The 26,044-nt window shown below is 45.0% G+C and overlaps 1 protein-coding gene across 1 annotated transcript in view; it reads left to right on the top strand.

Moving 5' to 3' along the window:
- Positions 1-10,533: 10,533 nt before the first annotated feature.
- LOC149372241 (uncharacterized) overlaps positions 10,534-26,044 on the top strand; it is a 51,555-nt gene continuing 36,044 nt past the window's right edge. Inside the window, exon 1 of the mRNA XM_089586013.1 lies at positions 10,534-10,727. Coding sequence (XP_089442139.1) covers positions 10,653-10,727 — 75 coding nt within the window. The 5' untranslated portion in view covers positions 10,534-10,652. The remainder of the gene's footprint in view (positions 10,728-26,044) is intronic.

Here is a 26,044-nt window from a genome sequence, read left to right as displayed (position 1 = left end):
AACGCGAAGAGCATCCTGCATACTTTATCCGGAGCTGCAAACACTTCGATTGGCATCAACATTTTGCAGTTCAGTTGCGGCTAAATTTGCGTTACCGCAAGGGTAAGCGTCCGGCGAATCTCTTATTCCGACCGAGTCTACAATAGGCAACAGAGCGCCCAATATAGCTAGCAAGCGTAACAATAAAGCGACCACACACAGTCAGCACTTTAGCGGGATTGGTGAGAGTCATTTTTCTTTATAAGGTAGTGATCACCAGGGTGGGGTTGAAAACTAGGAGCGAAATGCTCATTCAGAATTCATGCGAAGACTGCACGCAACACAACCAACGAAATTTGTTCGTAAATAACCTTTTGCACAAAATTCATTTTGTAGTAGCTGTTGTGAGCTGTGTATTCATACCGATGCTGGAAACGAACCCAGCGCTTTGTGAGGCGGGTGTGAAATCAAGCTTTAAATCAGCTTACTTATTACGGGAAGGCTATTTCTCTTCCTTGTAAACAAACCATCCCACTGCCTCTGGGCGCTTGCCCCTGCGTCTTTATTCATTCATAGACTCAGCTCGTTTAGACCTCAATGACAACGGCGCAGAGCAGTAGCGTGGGGAGAAATTGCTGACAGACATCCCGGCGGAGAAAGCCACGAGAGAGACAGATAGAAGGACGAGCGCTGAAAGATGTGGAAGAAGGGAAGAACCATTTCTGGCGCCAGGCCAAGTGCACCCCTGGGGAGCATGCAGGCGGTCGACAATGGCCGTGGCATTTCGTATAGCGGGAACACAAAGGACTTTCCTGACGTAACGACCTATTCGTAGATGGACAAGACCAGCGGTTGTATAACGCGGTGGAACAACGTGTGTGCGTCAGGCAACCTGAGGGATATTGCACGCGCACACAAACAAACAAGCAAACAAGTTTGTGGTGTTCAAGGACGCCACGAAGCCAAGGTCACTTCGCAATACTCGTTTACCGAGCTCGGTCGCGAAAATGGACGCCGCACAAAGAAAAGATGGCTTGATCTGGAGGATTTTTGACCGACCGACCGACCGACCGACCGACCGACCGACCGACCGACCGACCGACCGACCGACCGACCGACCGACCGACCGACCGACCGACCGACCGACCGACCGACCGACCGACCGACCGACCGACCGACCGACCGACCGACTGATGGATAGATTAATCGACTGATTTGTTATTTAATTTATACACTGCTCCGCTGAACAATCAAACAATTAATAAGCTTCAGGGAGAAAGCAAATTAAAATCAAGTAATGAAAGATTTCAGTCCCTACAGTCGCAAAAATTTGAACTAAGAAGGTATGGGCCAAAAGCACAGGAAAGATCAACATGTTTATGCTTATACATAGCATGCTCATCGCCGTCCCAATCCTTCCTCCCTCTGCGAAGTCTGAGAACTTGTCATCTTTCGATATCCACCGCATGATACGCTGGCAGCTTTGGATATTACGGCGAAAACCTTTAATGCCTCATCGTTGCCGACAGAAGGTTGTCAGCAGAAGCTTGTCAGGAGAGATGTCACGCTTTTCGGTTCGTTGAAATGGTTATGACGTCAAAGTGCGCGGATTCGCAGTAAAATAAAATAATAATAAACACATAAAAATAAAAATAGAAAGGAAAAAAGTCAAAATCAAAATAAATAAATACAGAAAGAAAAATTAAAGAGAAAAATAAAGAAATAATAACATAAAGATAGAAATAAAAAGCAAAGGTAAAAATTAAAATAAAACATCAAAGTAAATAAAAAGTTAACAACAAAAAATAAAAGATAATTAAAATAAAGCAATCAATTACAAACTGCGCACGAAAGGCTTTCGCCTTGCAGCACTTTAGGGAGCCAAAGTGCCTCTGAATTTTTCAAGTGCATCCTGCAGTGATGGTCTCTATGCTCAATCGGGAGCCCACCAGTCGTTCACAAAGGGATGTAGTCATAATCTAAGGAAGCAGTCACGGACCAGTGGTGCAGGCTGCCAGATTTGCGAGATATTTTCGATATGTTGAATAAACACCGGCTGACTCCGCCCACGGGCGTTGCAGGCTTTAAACGGCCTCTGCTGTTGGCAGAGACTTGCATAAGGGCACATACGCAAACATGCCATGAAAAGGGTATCATCCTCTGGTGATCAGTGCACGAAGCGTTCCCATCTCTCTCCGTCTCCCTGTTTATCGCAGGACGCGTGTGCCGAGCGGACGGATTACACTATACCGCGTCGTGCATCCTGTCATTGCGAGAGCAAATCGTCGCCATTCATGCCGCTAAATGAAGGGCCGTGTTTCCTTCACAGCCTGTGTAAGGACACCAGTATTTTGGATGGGACCGCACCCTATTGAGTAGACCCGGGCGTTGACTTCGAGAGGCGAGTGTGAAGTGTGTACCAAGAAAACGAACGTGGTTTACCTGAAGCACGATGGTGAAAAAAGCGCAGTTCTTGGCAAATGCGACAGGACACGTGAACGTCGCGGGGGATGCCTGTAAGCAGGCGATACGAGCTCACTTCTAGAATGTAAATTCTCAAGGAGCCTCGGTGCTGCAGCGTTAATTAAAATATCTTTCCTTTGAGAGGTGCGTGAAGAAAGCGCAGCTGTTTAATTAATGTTGTACCTTTATGGCGGTATTTCATCTCGCATGTTTTAGAGTTTGCGAGAGCGCTCAGTGCGTTCTAGTTGCTACGTAGCTGTGGCCTTAAAATTTCACGGAGTGACGGCTCGCACAAACGATGAGAATTGAAGTGTCCTATTGCTTATTTGGCTTCGTGCACTGAACAAACATACGAGTTGAGGAAGTGATCGTTTCGCTTTGCTACTGTTTTATATTGAGTGGCTTGTATCGTTAATGGCGAACTCTGTATTTATGTCATTAGCTTTGTTTTTGTGCACTCTGATTATTTCACTAACGCGCTACCAGAGCTAGCTAACTGTGATTTCTATCATCGGTCTGTGCGAGTGAACAGGAATAAAAATAGGATGGCAGCGAAAGGACGGAGCAGTTTAATTACCAAGACCTAATGTAACGCGCATTATGTTAAAATTCGGCTGTCAAAATACTTTATAAAAGTAAAATGGAGAAAAAAAAGGAAAAGAATAAAGCGGCATGGTGCAGTCCAGCGCAACCTGCGAAGTTCGGGGACTGTAGTGCCATATACGACCCGCTGCCATGGAGGAAAAAAAAAAAAAAACTAGGAGGGAGCGTGACGTCACGTGCTCAGCCTCTGTATGCCATCGTCCTCTGACGCCCCTGCCCAGGGCCCTTTTGCGCATGGACTCTTGGGAAATAGGCCCTCCATGGTTACCAGACAGCCAACCAGCTTGGATCGCGGTGCTTTTTAGTGAACTTCCGTGCTCCGATGTAGCGCAAAAGCGCAGCGCCACACAGCGAGAAAGCGAAACCGAGACCAAAATCGGCCTGTGAGCTACCGCGGGCTTGTCACGTGAGGGCCCATTTCCCATGATGCTTTACATTACAGTTTTTATGACTGGGCTTCAAGATTATGACGTCACGCTCCCTCCTAGATTTTTTTTTTTCCTCTATGCCCGCTGCACACGACCCAGCGACATCTTCAGTAATCGCCTTATGGTCGCTTCTTTCCGCCAACGCTACGGCATGGCTAGCAGTCACAAGCTAGCCGGTTCCCTTTGTACAGCTACAGCTGGTAATGGCCCCTTATCCGAAATCTTGTCGTCGTAACGGCGTCCGCACGGAGGAGTGAGCGGTGGTGAATAAGTGCGAGGAGCAGAGCGGAGAGGAGGAGACTGAGGGGAGAGGATGAAAGTTGCGAGGGCTGAAGCGAAGGTGGTCCCGGCCGGACTGTACGAGAGTGCGCCGCCGCCGTGTCTAGACCTATGGGGGTGTGATGTGTGACGAGAGGAGCAGTAGAGCGTTCAGAAGTGCCCACCACGGTCAGCGGCATAGCTGGATCATCCACACACATCGACGACGAGGCGGAACGGGGCCGTGCATTGCTCAGTGCGTATTCCCGTGTTTGTGAAGCAGCTGTGGTGGTAGGCGAAACGCCCGAGATGTTAACTGCACTGAGGATAATGCACACGTTTAACCGCAGCCCGCACAGCTATTCTGCGCTGACATTCACACCACAACTTGAATGGGAGTTTTGATGCGCAAACGTCAGCGCTAGGCGGCCATGGATGCGGCCAAAAGGGAGCGTCGTGTTCGGGAGGCAACAGCTCGCTTAAGCGCGGAGGCTGGAATCGAAAACGAGCGTGCTTGGAGAGCTGGCTGCAAACGCACGCCACTACAGGAACCCGCATATACAAAGATCTAAATGTGCTACAGGTCCCCAACATCTACAAAAAAGACGAGGTCGCTTTCTGCCCAAGCTTACGCTGCAAATCGCATTAGCGGTAATAACCGCCCTGCAAGGTTTTTGCATCGTAGCCTTAGATGACGTAGGGGAGTGTTCTTGACCTCTTCTCCCTTTTCCTTGCGTTAGGGTCAAAACTTGACAAGACTTAGCGCCTGTCCTGTCGTTTTTTCTCCTGCTCTGTGCCGTCTTGTTGCGCTTTAATTCTTGACAAGAGCCAGCTGGCGCGAAAAACATTTGGAGGCTGCCCTTCTCAAAGCAGGTCCTGAGGGCCAGAAGTGGCTCGTAAACAGGGACGCTGGGGCAGCTTCTACCAGTGGAATCATGAAATAGGGGCTCCAACCACGGGGTTCATACTTATTTTGCTCAGTAAACATTTTCATCGGCAACACAAGCAAAAAAAATATTCCTGCAGTATGATGCGCGTGATTTAACCGACGCTCATACGTTTCTGAAAATAACTGCTCTGAATAAGAAAATCGGCGTAAAAGGAAGAACGAGGAGTCTGTAGCGTTTGTTCTTACTGCCGACATAGTGCTCTTGGTATTTATTTATTTTTCCTTAAAAGAAACTAGTAGATGGTAAAATGTTTAGGGGAATCCCCCAAGGTGGAGTAGATTTGTATTAAGGGAGTAATTACTCATTGGCATCCACCCGAGCGCAGCCATACGGCTACAAAGGAAAGCTATACAACTTTCTCAGAAACTTCGTAGTTAAAGAAAAATTCGTCCTGGTCCGGGGTTCGAACCCAGGACCACCGCTTCACCGGAGCAGTCGCTCTACCAATTGAGCTAACCAGGACGGCAAGCTTATGGTAGGGCGAGAGCGAATTGATCAATAACTCGAATATTGCTATAGCTTTCCTTTGTAGCCGTATGGCTGCGCTCGGGTGGATGCCAATGAGTAATTACTCCCTTAATACAAATCTACTCCACCTTGGGGGATTCCCCTAAACATTTTACCAACACAGTTCCCACTTCGAGTTATTGATCAATTCGCTCTCGCCATACCATAAGCTTGCCGTCCTGGTTAGCTCAATTGGTAGAGCGACTGCTCCGGTGAAGCGGTGGTCCTGGGTTCGAACCCCGGACCAGGACGAATTTTTCTTTAACTACGAAGTTTCTGAGAAAGCTTTATAGCTTTCCTTTGTAGCCGTATGGCTGCGCTCGGGTGGATGCCAATGAGTAATTACTCCCTTAATACAAATCTACTCCACCTTGGGGAATTCCCCTAAACATTTTACCAACACAGTTCCCACTTCGAGTTATTGATCAATTCGCTCTCGCCCTACCATAAGCTTGCCGTCCTGGTTAGCTCAATTGGTAGAGCGACTGCTCCGGTGAAGCGGTGGTACTGGGTTCGAACCCCGGACCAGGACGAATTTTTCTTTAACTACGAAGTTTCTGAGAAAGCTGTATAGCTTTCCTTTGTAGCCGTATGGATGCGCTCGGGTGGATGCCAATGAGTAATTACTCCCTTAATAGAAACTAGTAGAAAAACACACAAGATAAGATACGCACAAACGCTACTCACAAGTGATTTACTACTACCGTACGTTGGCTCCAACGCATGCGTCAAGAGGGCCCACGACATATTTAATAAAGTGGAAATCATACATGCCACACCAAAGCAATGCACGGGCACGTAGCAGCATACCATGAATTCGAATCAATATGTATATGTAGATCTTTATCAAATACATCGCGCACCTTATAAGCATGCGTGCATAACAGTCAATAGATACTGCTGGCTCCTTTTTAATGAATTAACCCCGTTGCCCTTAGCGCCCGTGTGTGTGGTGTCCTTTCATGCGCGGGGCACTGCTGAGAGAGGTTTCATTCAAGAACGAAAATAAAAATAAATATGATCTACTTAATCAAAAGCCTGTATTACTGTTTAATCGAGATCTTAGCGGCTTAACTTAGTCGTGGATTCGATTCCTGAAATGCTGACCAATTTTTTTCTTGGCCGTTGTCCACAAGCCCTTGTTGAACGCTAAATATTTTATTTTGTCGTCAAAAAGATCTCTCTGTTAACTCGTCTGTGTTGCAGCCGTTATGTTCTGCAGAACAAAATATGGTAAAGTATTCCGTGGAACCCACAAAATCAAACAATACCAGAAATTACTAGGAGGTGTGACAACGATACCTTGCTGCTTTTAGCTGCGCCGTTGATTGTTGTTGCTTTTGAGTCAAAATATAATTATGAAATGCGATGTGTCATTCAATTCTTGTACTGCGATGCTTTTATCGCTGTTCAGTTCGCATTACATGTTGGTTTGCTTCAATGTCCTGCTCGAGTCTTACAAAAAGCAGATAAACTTTTCGAAATTAAGAAAATGCAAAAAGAATGCGAAATCCAGAATCGCCAGGCTGACGATGATACTATTTTACTTTTTTTGCCAAAGCTAACATAACCACCTGTTTCAGGAAAGAAAAAGGACCAAATACTCTGAACAGAGGAAACAGAACTCAATATAAAGGTTTGGGAACAGTACAAAATTTTATGGGGGATAAAATAAATAAGCCATAAGCGTGCTGCTCCCGCCAGTTTAATTTGCTCAATGCGGTATAGTGAACGAGTGAAACGACCAACGCATAAACTCAACCTCTATTTCTTTTTTTCTTACCGAACCCCTTAAAAAGCGATTTCGGAAACTGACCCGACTAGAGTAATAGAAAGAAGAGTCAAACAAAGAGTGCTTCGTGTCGGTTACAAAATAACGTCGCTTCTTGCGTATCTTCAGCGCGACGACTTTTTAGCAGCATAAGGACGCACTCTTTCTGACACTAATGTCGCCCATCGTTCCACTGCTCTCCCGACCCCCCCCCCCACCCCGCCTACCTGCCATCGTCAAGAATACTGTGCTGCTCGAGTCTGCCTTTGACTGCAAAGTTTACTTTCCTCACCCTGGCGTGTGAAGAACCATGGTTCTATGGCTGAAGTCCTGAGAACTTTTCTCTTGCTTTTTTTTTTAAATGTTAATATCTGCCTTCGTTCCACTGGGTCTCTATTAACGGTTACTCTTTCTTTTATTTTTATTACAACAGTCCTGAAGCACACTGTGGCAAAAGTTGAAAGTTTAGCTCTTTTTTTGCACTGCCAACCTTCTAACGTCGGTCATTACCATGAGGGGAAGTAATTAGCTGCCTAAGCATATTCAGACAGAATTAAAGCAGTGCTGCCCAGGAGAAACACGTTCACAAAACTACACGTTTAGGAAGTATTCATGCTGTTTTGCAAATAATTTCTACTGCGTTTGTTTCGAGCTTACTACACTTATCGTTTTTTGTACCTTTCTTTCGAGCGTCTATGCTTTCAATGACATGACTCCAGACACTGCCCCTGTCCTTCAGACACTCTCCGCAAGAAATCCTTGCTTCAGGCTCTGTCTCTTAGGACGTTTCTCATTCTGCTGTTTTGCATCTCGGATCGCACTTTTTCATCATTTTGACGCATTCTGATGCAATCTGAACATGTCACAGTGGCCACTATTTCGCCCGTACACATCTGTTCAGGGCTATTGTGCACAGGCCCGTATTTGGGAATATATCAGCCCCTTTGTTCGCGTTCGTGATCCGACAGCAGTGCGACAGAGCATGCGTGATGCGTTCGGGTGCGGTACGTTGCAGACGCCGTCAGTGTGTTGCACACGCGACTTAAATACAGATTTTTTTTGTGTGTGTGGTCTTAAATAACTTCGTTCTCGTGAAGGTCCTTCGGTCCCTGTGTCCCCGACCTCGCAGTCGAATGCTGAAGTCTCCCTTTTGCGCGGAAACTTGCCCTTCTAGGCTTGATCTCTTTTTAAACCGTCCCGATCTTGCCCAGATGCGTCCGCTTGTGAGAGATGGCTTTCAGAAGAAGAGCCATCTTTCTCTCTTCGCGTAATCGATTCAGGAAAGCGCAAAAAGTCCTTTGTCCTATTTCTGCGTAGAATTTTTTTATCATTTTCCTCCCCGTTGCTTTCTTGAGCGATTGTGCTGGACGACTACAGCGGGATGAGGAAAAGATGCATTGCAGAAAAGGAGAACCATCGCACGGGTGAAATGTCAACGTTGGCGTTTTCTGATGCTCTGAGTGATTGGATTAATAGATTGCGGTGAAAAACTCAAGGACACCTAATTTAATTGTGTACTGGCAATGCGATAACATTCGAAGCTGTTGATTTCTTGGCCAGAAGTGACTGTTGCGGCCTGTGAGACCCAGGTTGCTCTTCTTGAGTTATTTCCGTGCATCACCTGCCACGGTTGGCAAGTGGAGGCTTCATACAGACGGACCAGGTCTGGTGACCTCACATCCGGTTTGGAGACGTAACTTCTGTACAGCCAGTGGGCATTCTCCAGTCTGGTGATGTCACTGCCGGGCTGGTAACTTCGCGTCCCTCCAGCCAATGAAATTTCTTTGTTTTGGTTACGTCAGTGATGACGTAATTGTTCACCATTCAAGCAGGATTTTTGTCGACAATGGCAGATGGCGCCGGGTTTTTGCTTCGGTGAGTGTTCTGTGCTATCGCATCATTTGTACACATGACTCATTCTGTTGTTTACGGGCTAGCCGATGTACGCAGAAGCAGGGACGCCGGTGAAGCAGGTGAGTAAACTTCGATGTTGCTCGACCTTAAAGAAAGAATAACCCGTCACGTCAAAGCATAAATCAAGCAGGTTGGTTAACGCGTTGGATAGCAGAAAGACACCATACTCTAAATTTCGCTTGACATAAATTGTTCGAGTTTCTTTCTGTCCCATTTGTGAGAGGATTAAGTCTAGAGTTTATTGACACTATCAGTGCAGGAACGCACTTTACTACTACAACCAATAAGCGAATCGAAACACATGGTCACTGCGCATTCTGTTGCTGCAAACTGGAGCGACCATGTGTACGAGTGAAATGCAGCGTTTATCGATGCAGAGTGCACCCAGCGCCAGAAGTCTCATCTTTGTTATTTTTTGAAGCGTAAATTTGACACAGTACACAAAACACCCTTGTGTCGTATCCTTCTTCGAAGTGCGCCTGCCAGAGCCCAGCTGTCTTCAAGGCGTGGCTGGTCTGACGTGAAAAAGTGGTCGGTCAGCAGATTGGTGAACTAACCACGGCTTGCTGAGCAAACTTGTCGGAATTTTCCAAAGCGCTTGCGGTACTCAGCACATTGCTTCGGCTAACAGCTTGTATCTCACTCAGAGCAAGAAAGCAAGCAGCTACGTCGGCTGTGGTTAATCGAGCGAATGCGACAGCAGTTTGTACGAGTAGTCGCGAATTTTCCTTTATCCCGACTTGCAGCGGGCAAAGCAGCTGCTGTACCTTGGTACTGATCTCGATGTCTCGGCTTCTGATGAAAAATGTGCCCATGCAGCTCCGAGAAAACATTCCAAGCTCTATTCTCCAGCTCTTTGATATAGTGTCAACTAGCATTCTCTCTTTGTCTTTCCCGCGAAACTTCCTGGTAGCTCAGTGCCTACGACGGTCACTCACTGAAAACAAGGCCGTGGGTTTTCGCAAATTTAAAACGCAAAGCGTCATTGTTGTGAGATTTCCGCGCTCGTTAAAAAAGCCCGCATGGTTGAAGTTTAGAATTCGGCGTTCAGCTATGGTACGCTTTGTGCCCCAGGCGTAAAGCCAATTCACGCCAGCATGAACCAATTAATTACTTTCCTGTTTACGCACATCATATACGCAACAGTGATCACTACTCAGCGCATTGGCACAACGCTGCATTTTGTACAATTTTATTTATTGTGGTTTGCTATTCTTGTTTTGCATGTCTGTTTGTTTTTCGCCCTGCTCATCTTCTATTTCATTTCCATTATATGAATATTCTTTATTTAAATTACCATTGTTATTACTGCTAATTGCACCTGTTCGTGATGCTGCTTGTTTTTTATTCAAGCTAGTAATAATCTACCGTGGGTCCCGTGACAGTCGCTTGACTTTGGGACCCTCACCTGTACACTGAATTTATGTAGCCAATATGTACCCAATAAAAAAATCTTCTTAAAAAAAAAGAGGGGGAGTGCATGGGCGAGCGGTAAACAGGAAGCCGAAGGGAGCGTAGGAGAGCGCACTAAGCGGGTGGTGCGACGAGCGCGACACTACCGGCAGAAAAGTGCTCCCTCCCCCACCCGCGCGGTAGCGGCTGCCACCGCTCGATGGGCGGAGCAGCCGTAGTCGGCAGAGCGGCGCGCGAACTCCGAGGGGTTCGGTCGTCGCCAGCGCAGCGTGCCCACACCGCAGCCGGCACTCGCGTGCGTTAGGTGTGCGCGTCAGGGCGAGTGCGCGTCATGCAATTCGGCAGTCCTTCTCCTCCTCTCCCGGAATGGCACTGCTCCGGTCTTGCTGCTGCTGGCTCTCCCTACGCAAGGGGAGCTTCGCCTCCGGAGTCTACACGCTCGTGAGTACAACGCCTGACGCTTACGAAGCAATTCAATTACCCGAGCGACGCAAGATCCGGTGCACTTGTTGTGATTGGTGTGTGTGGTGATAGCGTTTTTCTTTAAGTAACTTTTTTTTAATCTGTGTTGTCTATGTGGCTTGTTTTTTTTTTTCCACAACACAACTGTTGCACGTGTGAGAGCTCTAATGCCTAACCATCTTCGCGACATGGACGTTCAAACAGAGTAGCACGACGCGATCAGCGCAGGGGCGGATTTTCAGGAAACTCAGGAAGGAGGGGATTAGAGGGATTAGGGATTAGAGGAGATTAGAGGAGATTAGACGGGGAGGGGGGGACTTATTTGCACAACACATGTCCAGAACTTTCTTAAATATGACCCCTGCCCCCTTCCCGTCATCATAGTGGCCTTTACACTGCTTGGTACATAAGCACCCTGTCCTACTTTATTGTGACTTTAGAAAGTATACTAATGTCTGGTGAAACATATTCGCCGTGGAAGAAAATACGACGGCAGAAACGCAAGAAAGTGCCCGATAGTTCTTACGATGGACCAGATTGCATTAGCAAACGCCAATCGGACTCCTTTCATAGCTGATGAAGATAGGCAGCTGTTGAAGTGAGTAAAATAACTTATATGGAGGAGTCGGCACTGCATTAACCTTTAAAACTTTTTTTTGAATAAAAAAAGAGAAGGCTGAAAGTAGTGATCTTATGCGTTTTATACTTGCTTTATTAGTACTGTGCTGCGAATTCGTGTTGTACTTGATCCTCTGACAGCAGCCATATTTCTGCGCCAGCGTAAGTTTTAAAGAGTAGATACTGACAAAATTTTATGCATATCATCTATCATGTCATAATGTACTCATTTTAAACTGGCATAAGTAATTTGTACTCTGAACTAGGGCTGTAGTTCTTCATGCAGTTTAAACGACCTGAAAAGTAAGCTTCACGCTATACACAATAGTTCGATATTGTAGGTTCATGGCCGCCGCTAACATGAATGAATGGTTTATCGTTTCACCACAGATGTTTTAAAATTAGCTATTGTGCAAAATTTTCTTTCTGCTCATGTGACGTGATGAGCATCAGATACTTCGACAAAAGAACTGTAAAGTTGCTAACTCCTGTGACGGGAAATTGTTCCAGTTGAAAGGAACGTGGACAATATTAAATCCAAACCTTACGAAATGATATCTTTAGCTGAGCCCTCAGATGTCGGCAAAATGAAGTGCAATGCTTAGTTGAATTTCAACTAGTGCTTGGGCGACGAACACGCGTAATAAATACGAGATGCAGCTGCTAAAGATGGAAAATAAAAATATGTAATCTGCTTTGTAGTCTCCGTGATTTACAGGCCACCGGAGACAAAATACCCACATTCTTAAATGAGCTTCGGTATTTTTTTTTTCAAAACCGCACAAGCGTGATTACGGAGGCCAGAACATGGCACGTGCTCCTGTAATCAATATTGCGCCACACTTTATTTAGGCTTGACGTAAGCTGTAGCTTGAGAAACAGTTCTAGTTATTATGCGCGCGAAATTCTGACGGCGCAAAGTGATGGGATTTTACACAGACCTCATTATCTACGCTTGTTTCCAGTGCACATGACAAGCGTGCCCCTTGGCAACACATACTCTAAAAAAATACGAACACCAAACGTCATAACTTTATTGCTGCCATGGCCTTCAGGAACAATGCTGGCATCCCATTCAACGGGCAGATTTATTAAGCACTCCTAAAAATGGTAGATTAAACGCTTATTCGAAACCGGTGCTTTGCTTTTGATGGGCCTCTTAAAAGCGCTCAGTAGAGGTCAGTTTACAGTCAGTTTAGGAATACGCCCGCGATTAAAAGGAATAAAGACCAAAAATTTGGTTAACTGCAGAAATCTCAGGATTAGTTACTTGACAAAAAGGATATGACGTCGAAATAGAGCGACTAAGACCGATGTGAGTTCGAACGGACAAGTTAAGGTTAACAGCAAATTAACTCCCAGCTATAATAAGCCTTGCTTAATCTGGGACTTGAGCAGCATCGACCTTTCTCCATCCACCTTCGCATATACTTTAGAGAAAGACGACTGCAAAGTAAGGGCATCGTATTGTGGAAGCATTTGGTCATTCCAATTTTATTGCAAAAATGAGCAATTTTTAGTAATAATAGTAATAATATATAAAATTTATAAAGTTATAAATTATAAAATTGAAGAAATCGACAAATTTAAACAAATATAATACCGCTCTATGTATCTTTCAGCGCTCGCATAAAGTATTCGGTACTCTAGATCCGGAATTATTGCCTAATAAATGGTCGCTAGCCTCATAGTATTGCATGGGCCATACTAGAGGTTCGCCATCGAGAAGTTTTAATAAACGCTATCTGCGCGCGCGCGCGTGCGTGTGTGTGTGTGTGTGCGCGCGCGCGCGCGCGTGCGTGCGTGCGTGCGTGTACGCTGTTGTTTCCAGGTATGTTGAGCTAACTAACCTAGAAGTGTGTATTTACAAAGTATTTACTCCCAGCAGAGTACGGAGCACAGCAGGGCGCTGTACTGCAGGCATTACACGAGCTCGCACGGCATGAGTCTATCACCGTTGAAGCTCTCACTCCGTTTCATGGGCATGCAACTCCAGATCTCCCCACAGTAGTCGCGTGTGGTCGCGTTCACCGCAGCGTTCGCAACGACGTCCGCGGCGGCGTCCACGAACTTCTTTAGAGTACTGCTCTGGACGACCCACCTTCCCTGCCAGAGCAGTGAAGTACTCAGGGACGAAGCACTCACGAGCGAGGTGCCACAAACCGCTTCCCCACGCACGCTGTGACCTTGTGACGTCAGCGCCAGACGCCCACCTTCCAGCCCACCTTCCACCTTCCGATATGCACTTCCGATATGCACAGCCCACCTTCCGATATGCACTTCGCACTGCAAAACAGAAACTAATATCAACACAAAAGCTACAAGAGACAAGAAAAGCTATGGATTCCAGTTTTTAATATGCGGCCACCAAATGTCGACTTATGTTAAGCAACGCCCTCCTTCAATTTGTTGCACACGTTCTTTTCCAGTTTGTTTAAAATAAACTCAACTCTACCAGTCTTGTGTCTTCACAACCCTTGCGGTTTCTTTGCGACAGAAAGCTTTTCTGAAACAACGAATCAGAAAGCATTTGAAGAAAGAAGCATTAGCACTTAAAGCGGCAAGAACTCGTAATATCCAGATAATGAAGGGGAATATGAGAAAGCCACGACAGATATTTTACAAAAGACAGCACAAATGCATATCTCGTTGTCTCAACAACTAGGGCGCTTTTGCGCATATACTGCACAGAACAGAAAAAACTCCTGTTGTGTTTTATGTCCTTTAGAATCCTGGACCCCTCAGACGATAAAAGAGGAAAATGTGTTATACCGAGAGTTGAGCATGTTTTTACTAAATCCTCATTCAAATCTCAACGAGTCATTAACGATACAGCCATAAGATAAGGTGACACTCTCGTACGAAGTCTCTATTAGTTCGCTTGACCAAATAATATCTACAAGTGAAAGGACAGAAACTGGTAAATGGGCTTACACGACTTTGGGACCCGTCGCACACAGCATCTTCCATCTCAATCTCTGACGAGAAGCCCCTGACAGGAATAGAACTGAAGTTCACTTCATTCGTCTTCCCTTTGTTCGATCGCGTCATTCGTTTTTCTTAGAAAGCAAAAGTACCCTGTGAAGCTCCTTAGTTGCTTTCATTTTACGACGTATTCTGCCCTAATGCGAAATACGATTCGAGCGAGTCACGGCTCAGACAGCATTTAAATCTGCTTTGGTACAGAGGAATATGCAATCAGTGACATCCGCTTATCCGGGTCGCGATGCTAATAGCAATCTCAAATGTCATTAGGTGCCTCATATATCTTTCTCTTCCTGTTGTACGCCGTCATTTCTCCGCCAGCGATCGGAGACTTTCTTGCCCACGCAGTAGGGAGGGAACATGAAATTAATAAAGAAGAGAAATAGTAGGAAATAAACATACTGATCATACGTAGAGTGACGCTGAATAGATGTGTTTTATTTTCATTCTTATCGCATCGAAACTATGAAAGTTTCTTTTTTCCGTTATCTTTCTGTTAACGTTGGCATTGTGCCTAAGCACGCGTCGTATGGAAAGGGAGAAATTGATCAGCATCTCCTTACTGTATCGTGCGCCAAGGCCTCGTGAGGCAGGAGATAGGGAATGGACATAGTCTGCGTAACGGCCGCCAGTTTAGGGTCTCGAAGTGCGGTCTTTTGCAACCGGACGGCGCAATATAACGAGCGTGGCCCTACGTTACGTGAGCCTGTGACCTTTTCTTTTATGTTGTGTCCCATAATGAAAAAAAATAAGAAAAGTAGAGGAAGCGGAGAAAAAAACGACCAAAATGAGAATGCCGTTTTTGCTAATCAGCAATATCGTTACTCCTCCCCAAGCACCGAAAAAAAAAAGCGCGAAGCCTTGCACCTGGCGCTTTGTATTGAGCAGCTTCGACAAGATATTACAGCTGTAATTACTTTTCCGAAAAACAAGAAATAATTGCAGAAAGAACGTTGGAGATGATAGCGGAAAAAAATAAAAACAGTCTCAAACTTTGTTCATATGTTTTTTTCATGTTTCTGTCGCCAATTGAAGGCCGCTTTGCCGTATCGACCCGCGCGGCTTATTTTTAATTAAATAAGATTTCTGCTCCAATAATCGTTGACAAAAAGTATTTCACTGAATAGTTTTATAAAGAGGAAAACTTGAAACATTTTGATGTTTAGCGTTAAAGTAAGAGTGATTCCTTTTAATTTAGAGAAATTTAATTATCTCTGTAACGCCTCAGCAAATTTTTGGCACATGCAGCCGTGGCAGCGTTCTGAATGCGTTCTGAGCCGCTCTGAATGAGAGGCGGTTTACTCACATTTTAATTCTCCTCACTGGAAGCCATATAAACCCCAGAAGGAAGAGACAGTGTAAAAAACGTTTGTGCCTAGATTAGCGTGAATTCGACGTAACTGGTGATGGAGAAGCACAAATTCCCTTTACGCCACGCCAAAAATATTTATTCATTATTTTTACTTCCTCGATTCTTTGTTTGCTTAAAGAGACTGTGAGTTACATTCAGTTAAGCACGCCGCGTAGAAAAGGCTACAGAAAGGATGAAAGGCGGCAAAGAATTAAGACAATAATGTTTCGATGTTAGCATGCTGCCTTTGGAAGATGGGTGGCTTACCAGCAGAACAGTGACACGAAGATACAAGATAAAAATTAAAACTGCGATTGAGTAGAAGTAAACGGAATTTGGTCTCCTTTTAGAAGGATTAATTGTTAGGTAGTACCTATAAATTGGACACACATACGCTCATATACATGCGCACATACATACATACATACATACATACATACATACATACATACATACATACATACATACATACATACATACATACATACATACATACATACATACATACATACATACATACATACATACATACATACATACATACATACATACATACATACATACATACATACATACATACATACATACATACATACATACATACATACATACATACATACATACATACATACATACATACATACATACATACATACATACATACATACATACATACATACATACATACATACATACATACATACATACATACATACATACATACATACATACATACATACATACATATTATGGAAAGTCTACAGCTCAGGAGTTTGCTTCCAGGCACTTTAGTGGAGCTCTTTAGCCCCTTGGAAGTCGTAACTTTCGGAGGCGAGATGACCAGAGGTCCTCTTACTTTCATGAGCTTTGGAGCGCTGGGTTAGTGGTAACACCTTTTCCATGCGGCGTTAACACTAATGGCGTCCCTGATATTAACGGATAGCGTCAAGGGCCCCGTGTCGCAGGAAAGCCGGCGTCGTCATTGGCCGTGAGGAAATCCACGAGAAATCCCTAGACAGGCTACCTAAGTGGCAGGTGACGTTATCACAACTTCCCCACCGGATTGTGAGCATACTTGCCACCGTGGTAGGTAGCAGTTAGATTTATCACCGGTCGCGAGAATTACTCTGTAAGAGCAACCTGTGTCTCACAAGCCCCACCAGTGACAGCACCTGCCATCGGAGGGCAGTGGCCCATCGCTTAACCACCGCTGCATCAGTGTGCGAGGAAGTTTATGAAGACTGCCAGAGATCTATGAACGTAAAGTAGGAAATGACCTTCTGCGTATATGGGAATTAGCCATGCCGTTACCGCTACCATACCGGTCCACTTTTCGGTTATCTTGAAATGAAAGGCACAACAACTGCCTCACTTCTCGATGAACTTCTCAACCGCGCCGTAAGGGAAGGGATGAAGACGGGAGCGAAAGAGAGGAAAGCAGGTGCCGTAGCAGATGGCTCCGGAATAATTTCGACCACTTGGAGATCTTTAACGTGCACTGACATCGCACTGCACACGGGTGCCTTTTGCGTTTAGCCTAAAAGGGCGTCCGTGTGCTGTCCGATGTCAGTACAGCCGAGAGAGGGGTCGAGTGGGTGGAAAGAGTGAAGAAAGGAAAGGAAAAGGCGTGAAGAAGCTGAAATTCGAATTTAGCTACAGATAACTCAGCTTCTACAAAGCCTATTAAAAAAATTATTGCGGGAAGATATTCGTGAACCGGCCTGCTTTAACATGCCAGGCACACCACAAGTATATTGAGAACCTCTTTCAGAGGCCCTTTCAGACGGAGCTTAACTGCCCCTTCCAGTTTATTTCCTTACTGTTCTCTAATGTAATAAAACACGTATAGGTCAAAGGATTGCGAACCAATATCATTTGTGGAGCCGAGCACAGCATTATGCCCATTTAAGCCTGCGCGCTACCAACGCGAATGCTTTGGCACCTACGCACGTCGGAGAGAGTCTTTCGTGTCTACACATAATGCACAGGCCCAATTATAAGGGCATCGCTATCACCATACAGAATGAAATGAGTGTTTTTTTTCTTTGTAAACGCCAACAAGGCGCCGACCCTAGAAAACACATGAAATGTTTCTATCGTGTTTTGTTTGTTGGCGGTACAGCACAAATCAATGCGCTCGCACTCACACTCACCAGCAAGGAAACAAAATAAAAATTCTGCAAAGCACTCGTTACAGCAATTTCATGCTGGCCGGTAACTGACCAGCGCAAAGGTAACAGGTTGTCGAGTAACCTCCAGTACGTCTTTCACCGCGTTTTTCTGTCGCAGCTTAGTGTCTCGTGTCGTTCGAATACATTTCAGTAAAGCAGCTGAGAGCAAGCGAATGATGCCACAAACGCTTGAAGATAACACGAAGATTTTTCGTCTAGCCCTTTTAATACATTTTGTTCACTTATGCTCCCTCCAGAGAAGACTGTCGGCGTCTCTTTTTTCATTTGAGTTGTCAAACCTCTGAATCGTGGAATAATATTCCGTGCAACACCCAGTAAATAGAAGAATAAGAGAGAGAAAAAGTGAATAAACTAACGACTACTTTCCAGCGAAGCGAGGACAAAAGACCTTCAGCGCGTGCGCTTTGCCACGCAGTCGGTCACATCGAACGACGCATTCCTTATTCCGGAATACATCGGACTTGGAGCGTGTCCATAAACTCTATTTAGGCGCCGGCAACCACGGGGCCCTGGGGACGACGTAGGGAGATGCCGTGCCCGAAACTACCCCCCGTAGCCGAGGCACAAATCGCGTTTCCATCGCTGTCGGGCGGCCCAGTTTTTATGCCTCATCGGAGGGCGGTATAAGTGTCGGCTTCCTTCTCCCCTGCCCCTTTGGCCGGAGAAGGCGTTGCCCTGGCAACCAGTGCCACGCGTCGTTGATTCTCCGTGACTCTGCATTCGGGAAAGAATGCGTAAGGGGCGGTGGCCGTGGTGACCGAGGCCGACGCGTTCATATTGGCCATGATTTGCGAGACACGCTCACGACATCCTTTGTGTGGTGATCCTTAAAGAGCGTGTATGTAGGCACTGAGCTGCCTGCCAATCAAATTACTGAGAAGGGCTCTCCCTCACCGCCAATGGTTACCCAGTTTAGTAAATGTTTCTACCGAACATTGCTCAGACTACTCGCGATTGTTAAACTATGTGAAAACAAAAAAATATAGAAAGAAATAGCTGGCCGGAAGTTTTACTTGCCGAGTTCAGGGGAGCTCCCCACCTGGAAGACTGCAATTCTGAGCAAATTTACACTGCACTAATTTTCTAAACCGAAAGAACTGGGAGCAAAAGTTGAGAAAAAATCTTGTCTAGTTAGTTATTGCTGTCCGGCAGGTTCCGCATAATACAAATTTATCAGCAGCAGTGAATGAACGCATTGCCGTCGTTGTGAAGGCAATCAAAATTTTTAGGCCTGTGTACCTTGCATATGAAACAGTTTCACCTGTCGCCAGTTGTACGTCGTCTCTGTTTACCTCTTTTCTGGACACAAGACAGCTTATCTGTTAAAATCTAGCTTTACAGGATTTTCCTTAACATTGTGATTTTCTGCGCATTTGAGACACAGTTGTAGATATGTTGGCATTCGTAACTGTTCTTGTACTGCCTTCCCCGCTGGAACACTGTTGTGAGCGCTTGTGTTGTTATTTTTCTCCATCTAAAGGGCACCTTGACATTATGTAGTCCAAACAGTAAAGTATGCCATTGCTTGGGTACTCAATAACAAATGCACTGAAGAAGGATGGATAGCTGGGCGAGTTGGTAACAGTTCATTGTGGGTGGTACAGAGCGAAACAGACGAAATAACAAAAGAAGGAGAACAAAAGGTGCCTCTTTCTTTTGTTCTGTCGTCTGTTTCGCGCTGTACCACCCACACACTCCATAACAAGCAGGTAGCTCATTATGATTACCGTAACAAATGATACGTTAAAATATCACAATAAAACCTGCGCCTCTACCTCATTTGCCCTATGGACCGGTTTGCTAGGATTAATCCATGTCGACAAATGATCATTATTTGCTACCAATGCTTACATTTGCCCCCTATATCATCTCCTCCCGTTAAAGAACAGACAATGAAACAGGACGACGTTCTTTCTCATCTGAAGCGCCAAAATTTAGAGCTCTCTTATTATTCTCTTCTTACTCTTCTTAAATCCTAATGGGTCAGTATATACCTTGGCGCATTTCTGAGTATATGTCGCAGCCTGAAAGCAGCGCCAAGAGATGACGACAGCCCCTTTTCGTGTTCTCGAAAAGAGAGATTGAAGCGCCTTTTAAGTCGAAAAAGCAGCAAGTGAGGAGCACTTAGAGCGAAGCGCGCCAGGTGCCTCCAGATTATCGCCAATCCTCGAGTAAGTCTCGGAGCGCTCGTGAAAGTTTTCCAGGCGTTGCCACCTTAACGAGCTCCCGGAAGTCAAATATCATGTGCGCCTTCAAAGGAAGCGGCCTCGCCTACCACAATGAGGGCCTCGAATCAGGAGTGCTCTGTTTACGGTCACATTTGCCGTAGGCGAATTTTTTTCTGTGACTCTTCTTTTTGTTCCGACGCACTGAATGTAGGCGACAAAGCGAAACTCTCACTTGGAGATAAGGACGCGAGGGTGCTGGCCACAAGAAAAACAGAGTCAAGCTACCTAACGCTGCATTGGTGGAGAGCGTAAACATGCTGCTTTCAATGGTCGCCGGCATTCGGCGAGGACGCGGAACAACTTCAGTTGTTACACGTAATGCAGGGAGTGCCCAACGTGCCTTCAAGCTGGCGGCCCATCGGATGAATGGAAGCTCTTAAAATGTACATCAGTACAGTTTCCAGTATCCATTTTCTCAAACCACATTATTTACAAAGCTGTTACCCACTGTGAGCAGCGTATACAGTGAGTCCTGGGTATGGTGGAAAGTCTGAGGAGCGTACAATAAACTTCGGATGCTTTTGGGGGAAAACTGACTTCGCTAGGAACTTTGGAATATGTAGAGAATCAGGGAGAGAAAAGACGTAAACCAAGCATCCCGAAGCTGGCCGACAGACTGAAGAAAACCAAAGATGGCCCTTCTTTGTATCAATCTAAACATGATAGCCTTTCTATCGAAATCATATCCCGAGGGGCTGCAGTTTTGCATTAAACCAAGAAAAGAAACTATGGAACGTGTCTTGGCTGTTTAAGTATCTGTTTATGGTTCACCTGCTTATGCAGCACCTCTCAAGTTCCCCGCTTGAAGCCGAGTGCACGAGGTGTAAGTGTGAGCGGCGATCCTCACATAATTTAAGTTGTGCCGTATAGATTAACTGAAAAGTGCTCTTTGAAGTGCTGTCAATTAACTTCCCAACATGGGCTGCAAAAATTGTGCGCCAGTATTCAGGCAGCTCTCACATATTTGCTGCGCATGTTGTTATGAAGATTAGAATATACAAACTCCGTGCTTACACCAGACAGATGCAGTTGTTTACAAAGAATTCATTGCCTTTGTTGGTTTGGTTTGGTTTATGGGGGTTTAACGTCCCAAGGTGACTCAGACTATGAGGGACGCCGCAGTGAAGGGCTCAGGAAATTTCGACGACCTGGGGTTTTTTAACGTGCACTCACATCGCGTAGTACACAGACCTCTAGAATTTCACCTCCATTGAAATCCAACTGCCGCGGCCGGGATCGAACACGCGTCTTTCCGGACAGCAGCCGAGCGCCATAACCACGAGCCACCGCGGCGGCTCATTGCCTTTGTGGGTTTTCGTTCAATTCCTTTAGGGGAACATAAAAAAATGACGGCCGCAAAACTCAGCGTGTTTTTATTAGAGCTAATATTAGACGCTCTCAGTGCAGACATCTTAAAATTTAAATTTATCTTGAATTAATGGCTTCTTGTTCCGCTTTAGGTGCACTTTAAATTCATGCAGTAAACTAACTTATTCCCCTGATATATTGAAAATGACAAAAGAAAAAGTTAACTGCACAAAGATTCTTTCCGTTTCGTTGAAAGGAATTGACGTCATTCCCAAGCATGTATCGCGGCCACGTCGTTACTGGAAAGCAATACGAGGTGATCATGGGAAGTCTGGATGTTTACCTAGATGCAATTTATGTGTTTACATTCCTCCCACTGGCTTTATGACACGCAAAAGTAGGCGTATATTTTCATCAAGATGAACTGCACGTTAGCCAGTGCGAAAAAGATGTGCTAGGTGAAAGTAACTGTTCCTGCTTCTGATTCTTTTTCCTACGACCTATAAATGTATGCGCCCGATATACAGTACGTCGCATATCATCTGTCGCATACTCAGGCGATCTGCTTGCTAATGCGATTCTCCGATCCCACGTCTCTGCTTTTTCCTTAGCTGTCTCAGCCCGCAAAAGCCAGTGTGATTTCTCACTCAGGTGTCGTATCAGTTCGCTGAATGCCAAGATATCTCCTATAGTAATTCATTTGACTTCAAAAGCAAATGCCTATATAAGCAGGTGAATCCATAAAAGTGCGCTGTTTCTTTCCAAACCAAAGCATCAGAGAACTGTTTCTTAGACGTCTATCATGCTTAGCGCCCAGCGGCAACGAACACACTGCAGTCATAGCGGAAATAAAGCAAGACGGTCTCGGCGCACGATTTGCACGTTAACAACGTGAAAAGACGGGAAGAGAAGAAACGGCTGGCGGCCTTACTGCTTCTTTCTTTCTTTCTTTCTTTCTTTCTTTCTTTCTTTCTTTCTTTCTTTCTTTCTTTCTTTCTTTCTTTCTTTCTTTCTTTCTTTCTTTCTTTCTTTCTTTCTTTCTTTCTTTCTTTCTTTCTTTCTTTCTTTCTTCCTTTCTTTCTTTCTTTCTTTCTTTCCTTCTTCCTTTCTTTCTTTCTCTCTTTCTTTCTTTCCTTCTTTCTTTCTTTCTTCCTTTCCTTCTTTCTTTCTTTCCTTCTTTCTTTCTTTCTTCCTTTCTTTCTTTCTTTCTTTCTTCCTTTCTTTCTTTCTTACGTTCTTTCTTTCTTCTGTTCTTTCTTTCTTGCTTGCTTTCTTTCTTTCTCTCTTTCCTTCTTTCTTTCTCTCTTTCCTTCTTTCTTTCTCTCTTTCCTTCTTTCTTTATCTCTTTCTTTCTTTCCTTCCTTCCTTCTTTATTTCTTTCTTTCCTTCTTTCTTTCTGTCTTTCCTTCTTTCTTTGTCTATTTGTTCCTCTCTTACCTTCTTTCCTTCTTTCTTTCTTCATTTCTTTCTTCCTTTCTTTCTTTCTTTCTCTCTTTCTTTCTTTCTTTCTTTCTTCCTTCCTTCCTTCCTTCCTTCCTTCCTTCCTTTCTTTCTCTTTCTTTCCATCTTTCTTCCTTCCTTTCTTTCTTTTGTCTTTTGTTCATTTTTTGCGTGTCGCTCTAGATCCTATTCATTGTTCATCCATCATACATACTTTTGGTTCCTGTTTTTTTTTTGTTCACCTTTGAGCTCTGGAATCAACAAACAGGTATGGAAAAAACGAGCACGTATCTCTGGGAACCGCACGCCGCCCCTCAAACATCATGGCCGCAGCGGTGTTTCGGATTTAATGGAATCCCGAAAAAGTTAGAAAAGGGGGGGGGGGGGGGGGGGGATACTTCACTTCGCCAGAATCTGATATTTTCTCAGCCTTTGAAATGCAGCGCCTTTAAATCTGAGCTTCCACCGCCGTCTTCGCTGCGGTGATCGATAAGTTTTCGACGAAACTTCACGCCTTGCAGGCGAGCGCGGGGGCTCCGGACGAGGATACAACGCGGAAGCTTCTCAGCACCTGCCCAAACACGCGCGTATTCTTGCATGCAAGCTTCGGTAAGACCGTTGTTTCCAGTTAGACTCCACACCACGGAGTTGGAACAGAATCCAGGAGGAAATAAGGCGCGTCTCGAAGCACTGGCCATGAATGCGGGGTTCATGCGCAGCTAAGCGAAGTAGATGGGTTTTGTTGTCGGGCTGGCACGTAGCACGAAACAATCCGCATATTGTTATCGCATGCCGTAGATTCTTCCCCAAGCTCCCTGATGCATGAACGTTGTTTACGCTTTTGTATAGCGTCTTGCTGACGTTTTAAAATGCACTGAGGACAACTCAATTCATTCTTTGTTCATGATAAAAATTGATTCTTTGGTTCTTTCTGGGTATCTTGATGTTTGCGCGGCCACGAAAGGTACATTTCTTGCTGAGAAAACTGGACTGAAAAATTTCGCCTCTATTGTGATGCTTACACCGAAAAGGATTTCGTGATGATCGGTTCGATACCAGTGGTGGTGTAGCTTAGCCTCTGAGATCTGTGACGAAAATTGAGTCGACGCACCACTGTTTACTTGCGAAATCGGCCGGGGGTGGCAGCACCAGTATTTCTTTTTGGGCCGTTTATAGCTTCTAAAAGGTCTGTTTTCATTGAAAGTACCATTTTTAATGTGATAGCTAAAGATGCCTAATTGCGAAATCGGCCACGTAATTCCCAGGACCGGAAGTGACGTCACCAGACCGGATGTAACAACTTTACGCTGCGATGTATTTTCATTGCGTCGGTGTCGCCACTTCTAGAGTTCTTCGTGGTATTATCTAGCCACCAGCTAGACAACCCGAAGAGATGTGTTGTGTGAAGACAGACGTGTAGGGGTCACAAACCACGATGTGAACGCATCAACAGCATCTATTGCTATCGTATTGCCAACATGTAATGTAATTAGGTCTCCCTGTGAATTTTTGTCCTCAGAATGTGGCAGTTGACCGATAGAGGCCAACATCAGTTTGTCCAGTGTCCTTTTATGATTCCCCATTTTTTTATCTTACCTTGCGACCCCTCCCCTTTAGTTTAATGATACAACTTGTTGGTTTGGTTTATGGGGTTTAACGTCCCAAAGCGACTCAGGTTATGAGAGACGCCGTAGTGAAGGGCTCCGGAAATTTCGACCACCTGGGGTTCTTTAACGTGCACTGACATCGCACAGTACACGGGCCTCTAGAATTTCGCCTCCAAAGAAATTCAACCGCCGCGGCCGGGATCGAACCCGCGTCTTTCGGGTCAGCAGCCGAGCACCATAACCACTGAGCCACCGCGGAGGCTGATACAACTTGTGTCGGGGCGGCTTTTCATTATTGATGACATACGTAACAAAGGGAATAATGACATCGAGAGGATGTGACGTCACCACATCACCTGGTCCAGCTTTCACTCGCACGCTTGCGCCGTCACGTTATACACATTTCTTCTTTAGATCCGTGTTTTCATGGAGCAAATTTCATGCTACATGAGCTACCAAACCATTCCAATGGCAGTCTAGCTTTTTTCTATTTTTTTGCTGCTGAGTACGAGGTCCCGGGTTCGAAACCTTTCCCTAGCGGTCGTATTTAAATGCGACCGAAATGCGAAATGCGCCGAGCTTTCGGAATGCATGATAGAACATCAGGTGTCCGAAAATTAGACCTGTAACGCCACGATTATCACTAAAAATACGAAGTATAAATATGTCAGTAGATTTTCCCTCTCTGGCAAAAAGATGTCAAAATCTCTTAGTATCCAAGCAACCATCTCTCTCAACATTTATAAACGAACTTCTCGAAGCAAATTGCAATTACGGGTGCCTTAACTGCAGACGGCATGCAGATTGTCTTTCACCCAAACCCGGAGAAAAATCTATAAATTTCAGCAGCAGTGTTTCTACACACAAGCAGGTAATGTAATAATTTACAATTTTTGCCCTCTAAGATGTGTGGGCACAGTTTGTTTGTTTAGACCACTAAACAGTTATCCTAGAAAGCTAATAGTATGCATGCGATAATAATATTTTTATGCACACATTCACCAGTCTTTTCTCAGCGATGTTGTTGCGAGCAACAAAGAAATTCTGGCAACTCAGAACTTTTGCTCTGCATTTTCATTGGCTGTAATTACAGAGTTAAGTCCCTGAGTATTTCACTACTGCTTTCACCAAAGGACGCAGTGCAAATTTAAAACAAAAAGTGCATTAAGTTACGAAGCAAAATGAAAAAACTTCACTACGACGAGGAAGAGAAGTTTGAGATCATTGACCAGCGTTTCGAGAAAGAAACGAAAACAAGTTTTGTAGAAACGTTGATCAACGCATTGTGCATTCCTCCTTTCCGCTTGTTCAAGTTTGTGCTTCAAAAATTACATCTTCTACCTCTATTTCTAGAGTTTGAAACGAAGGTTCTACATAGTGAACTTTAAATTCAGCAATGAGCCCAGTTCTCAGCTCTGCGGGTTGAAATAAATATATACTTCGGTGAACATTGCTTTTTAATCTGCACGATACAAAGGTGCAATCGCCAGCTCTACACCGATTGCACCTTTACTTAGGCCACTCAGAAAAATTGAGAATCTTTCGCGCAAATCTGCGCAGACGAGCC

Source organism: Amblyomma mixtum, chromosome 1 (genome assembly GCF_055824585.1).
Source record: "Amblyomma mixtum isolate Tamu chromosome 1, ASM5582458v1, whole genome shotgun sequence".
Lineage (NCBI taxonomy): Eukaryota > Metazoa > Arthropoda > Arachnida > Ixodida > Ixodidae > Amblyomma > Amblyomma mixtum.
This window is presented reverse-complemented; position numbering and strand designations above follow the sequence as displayed.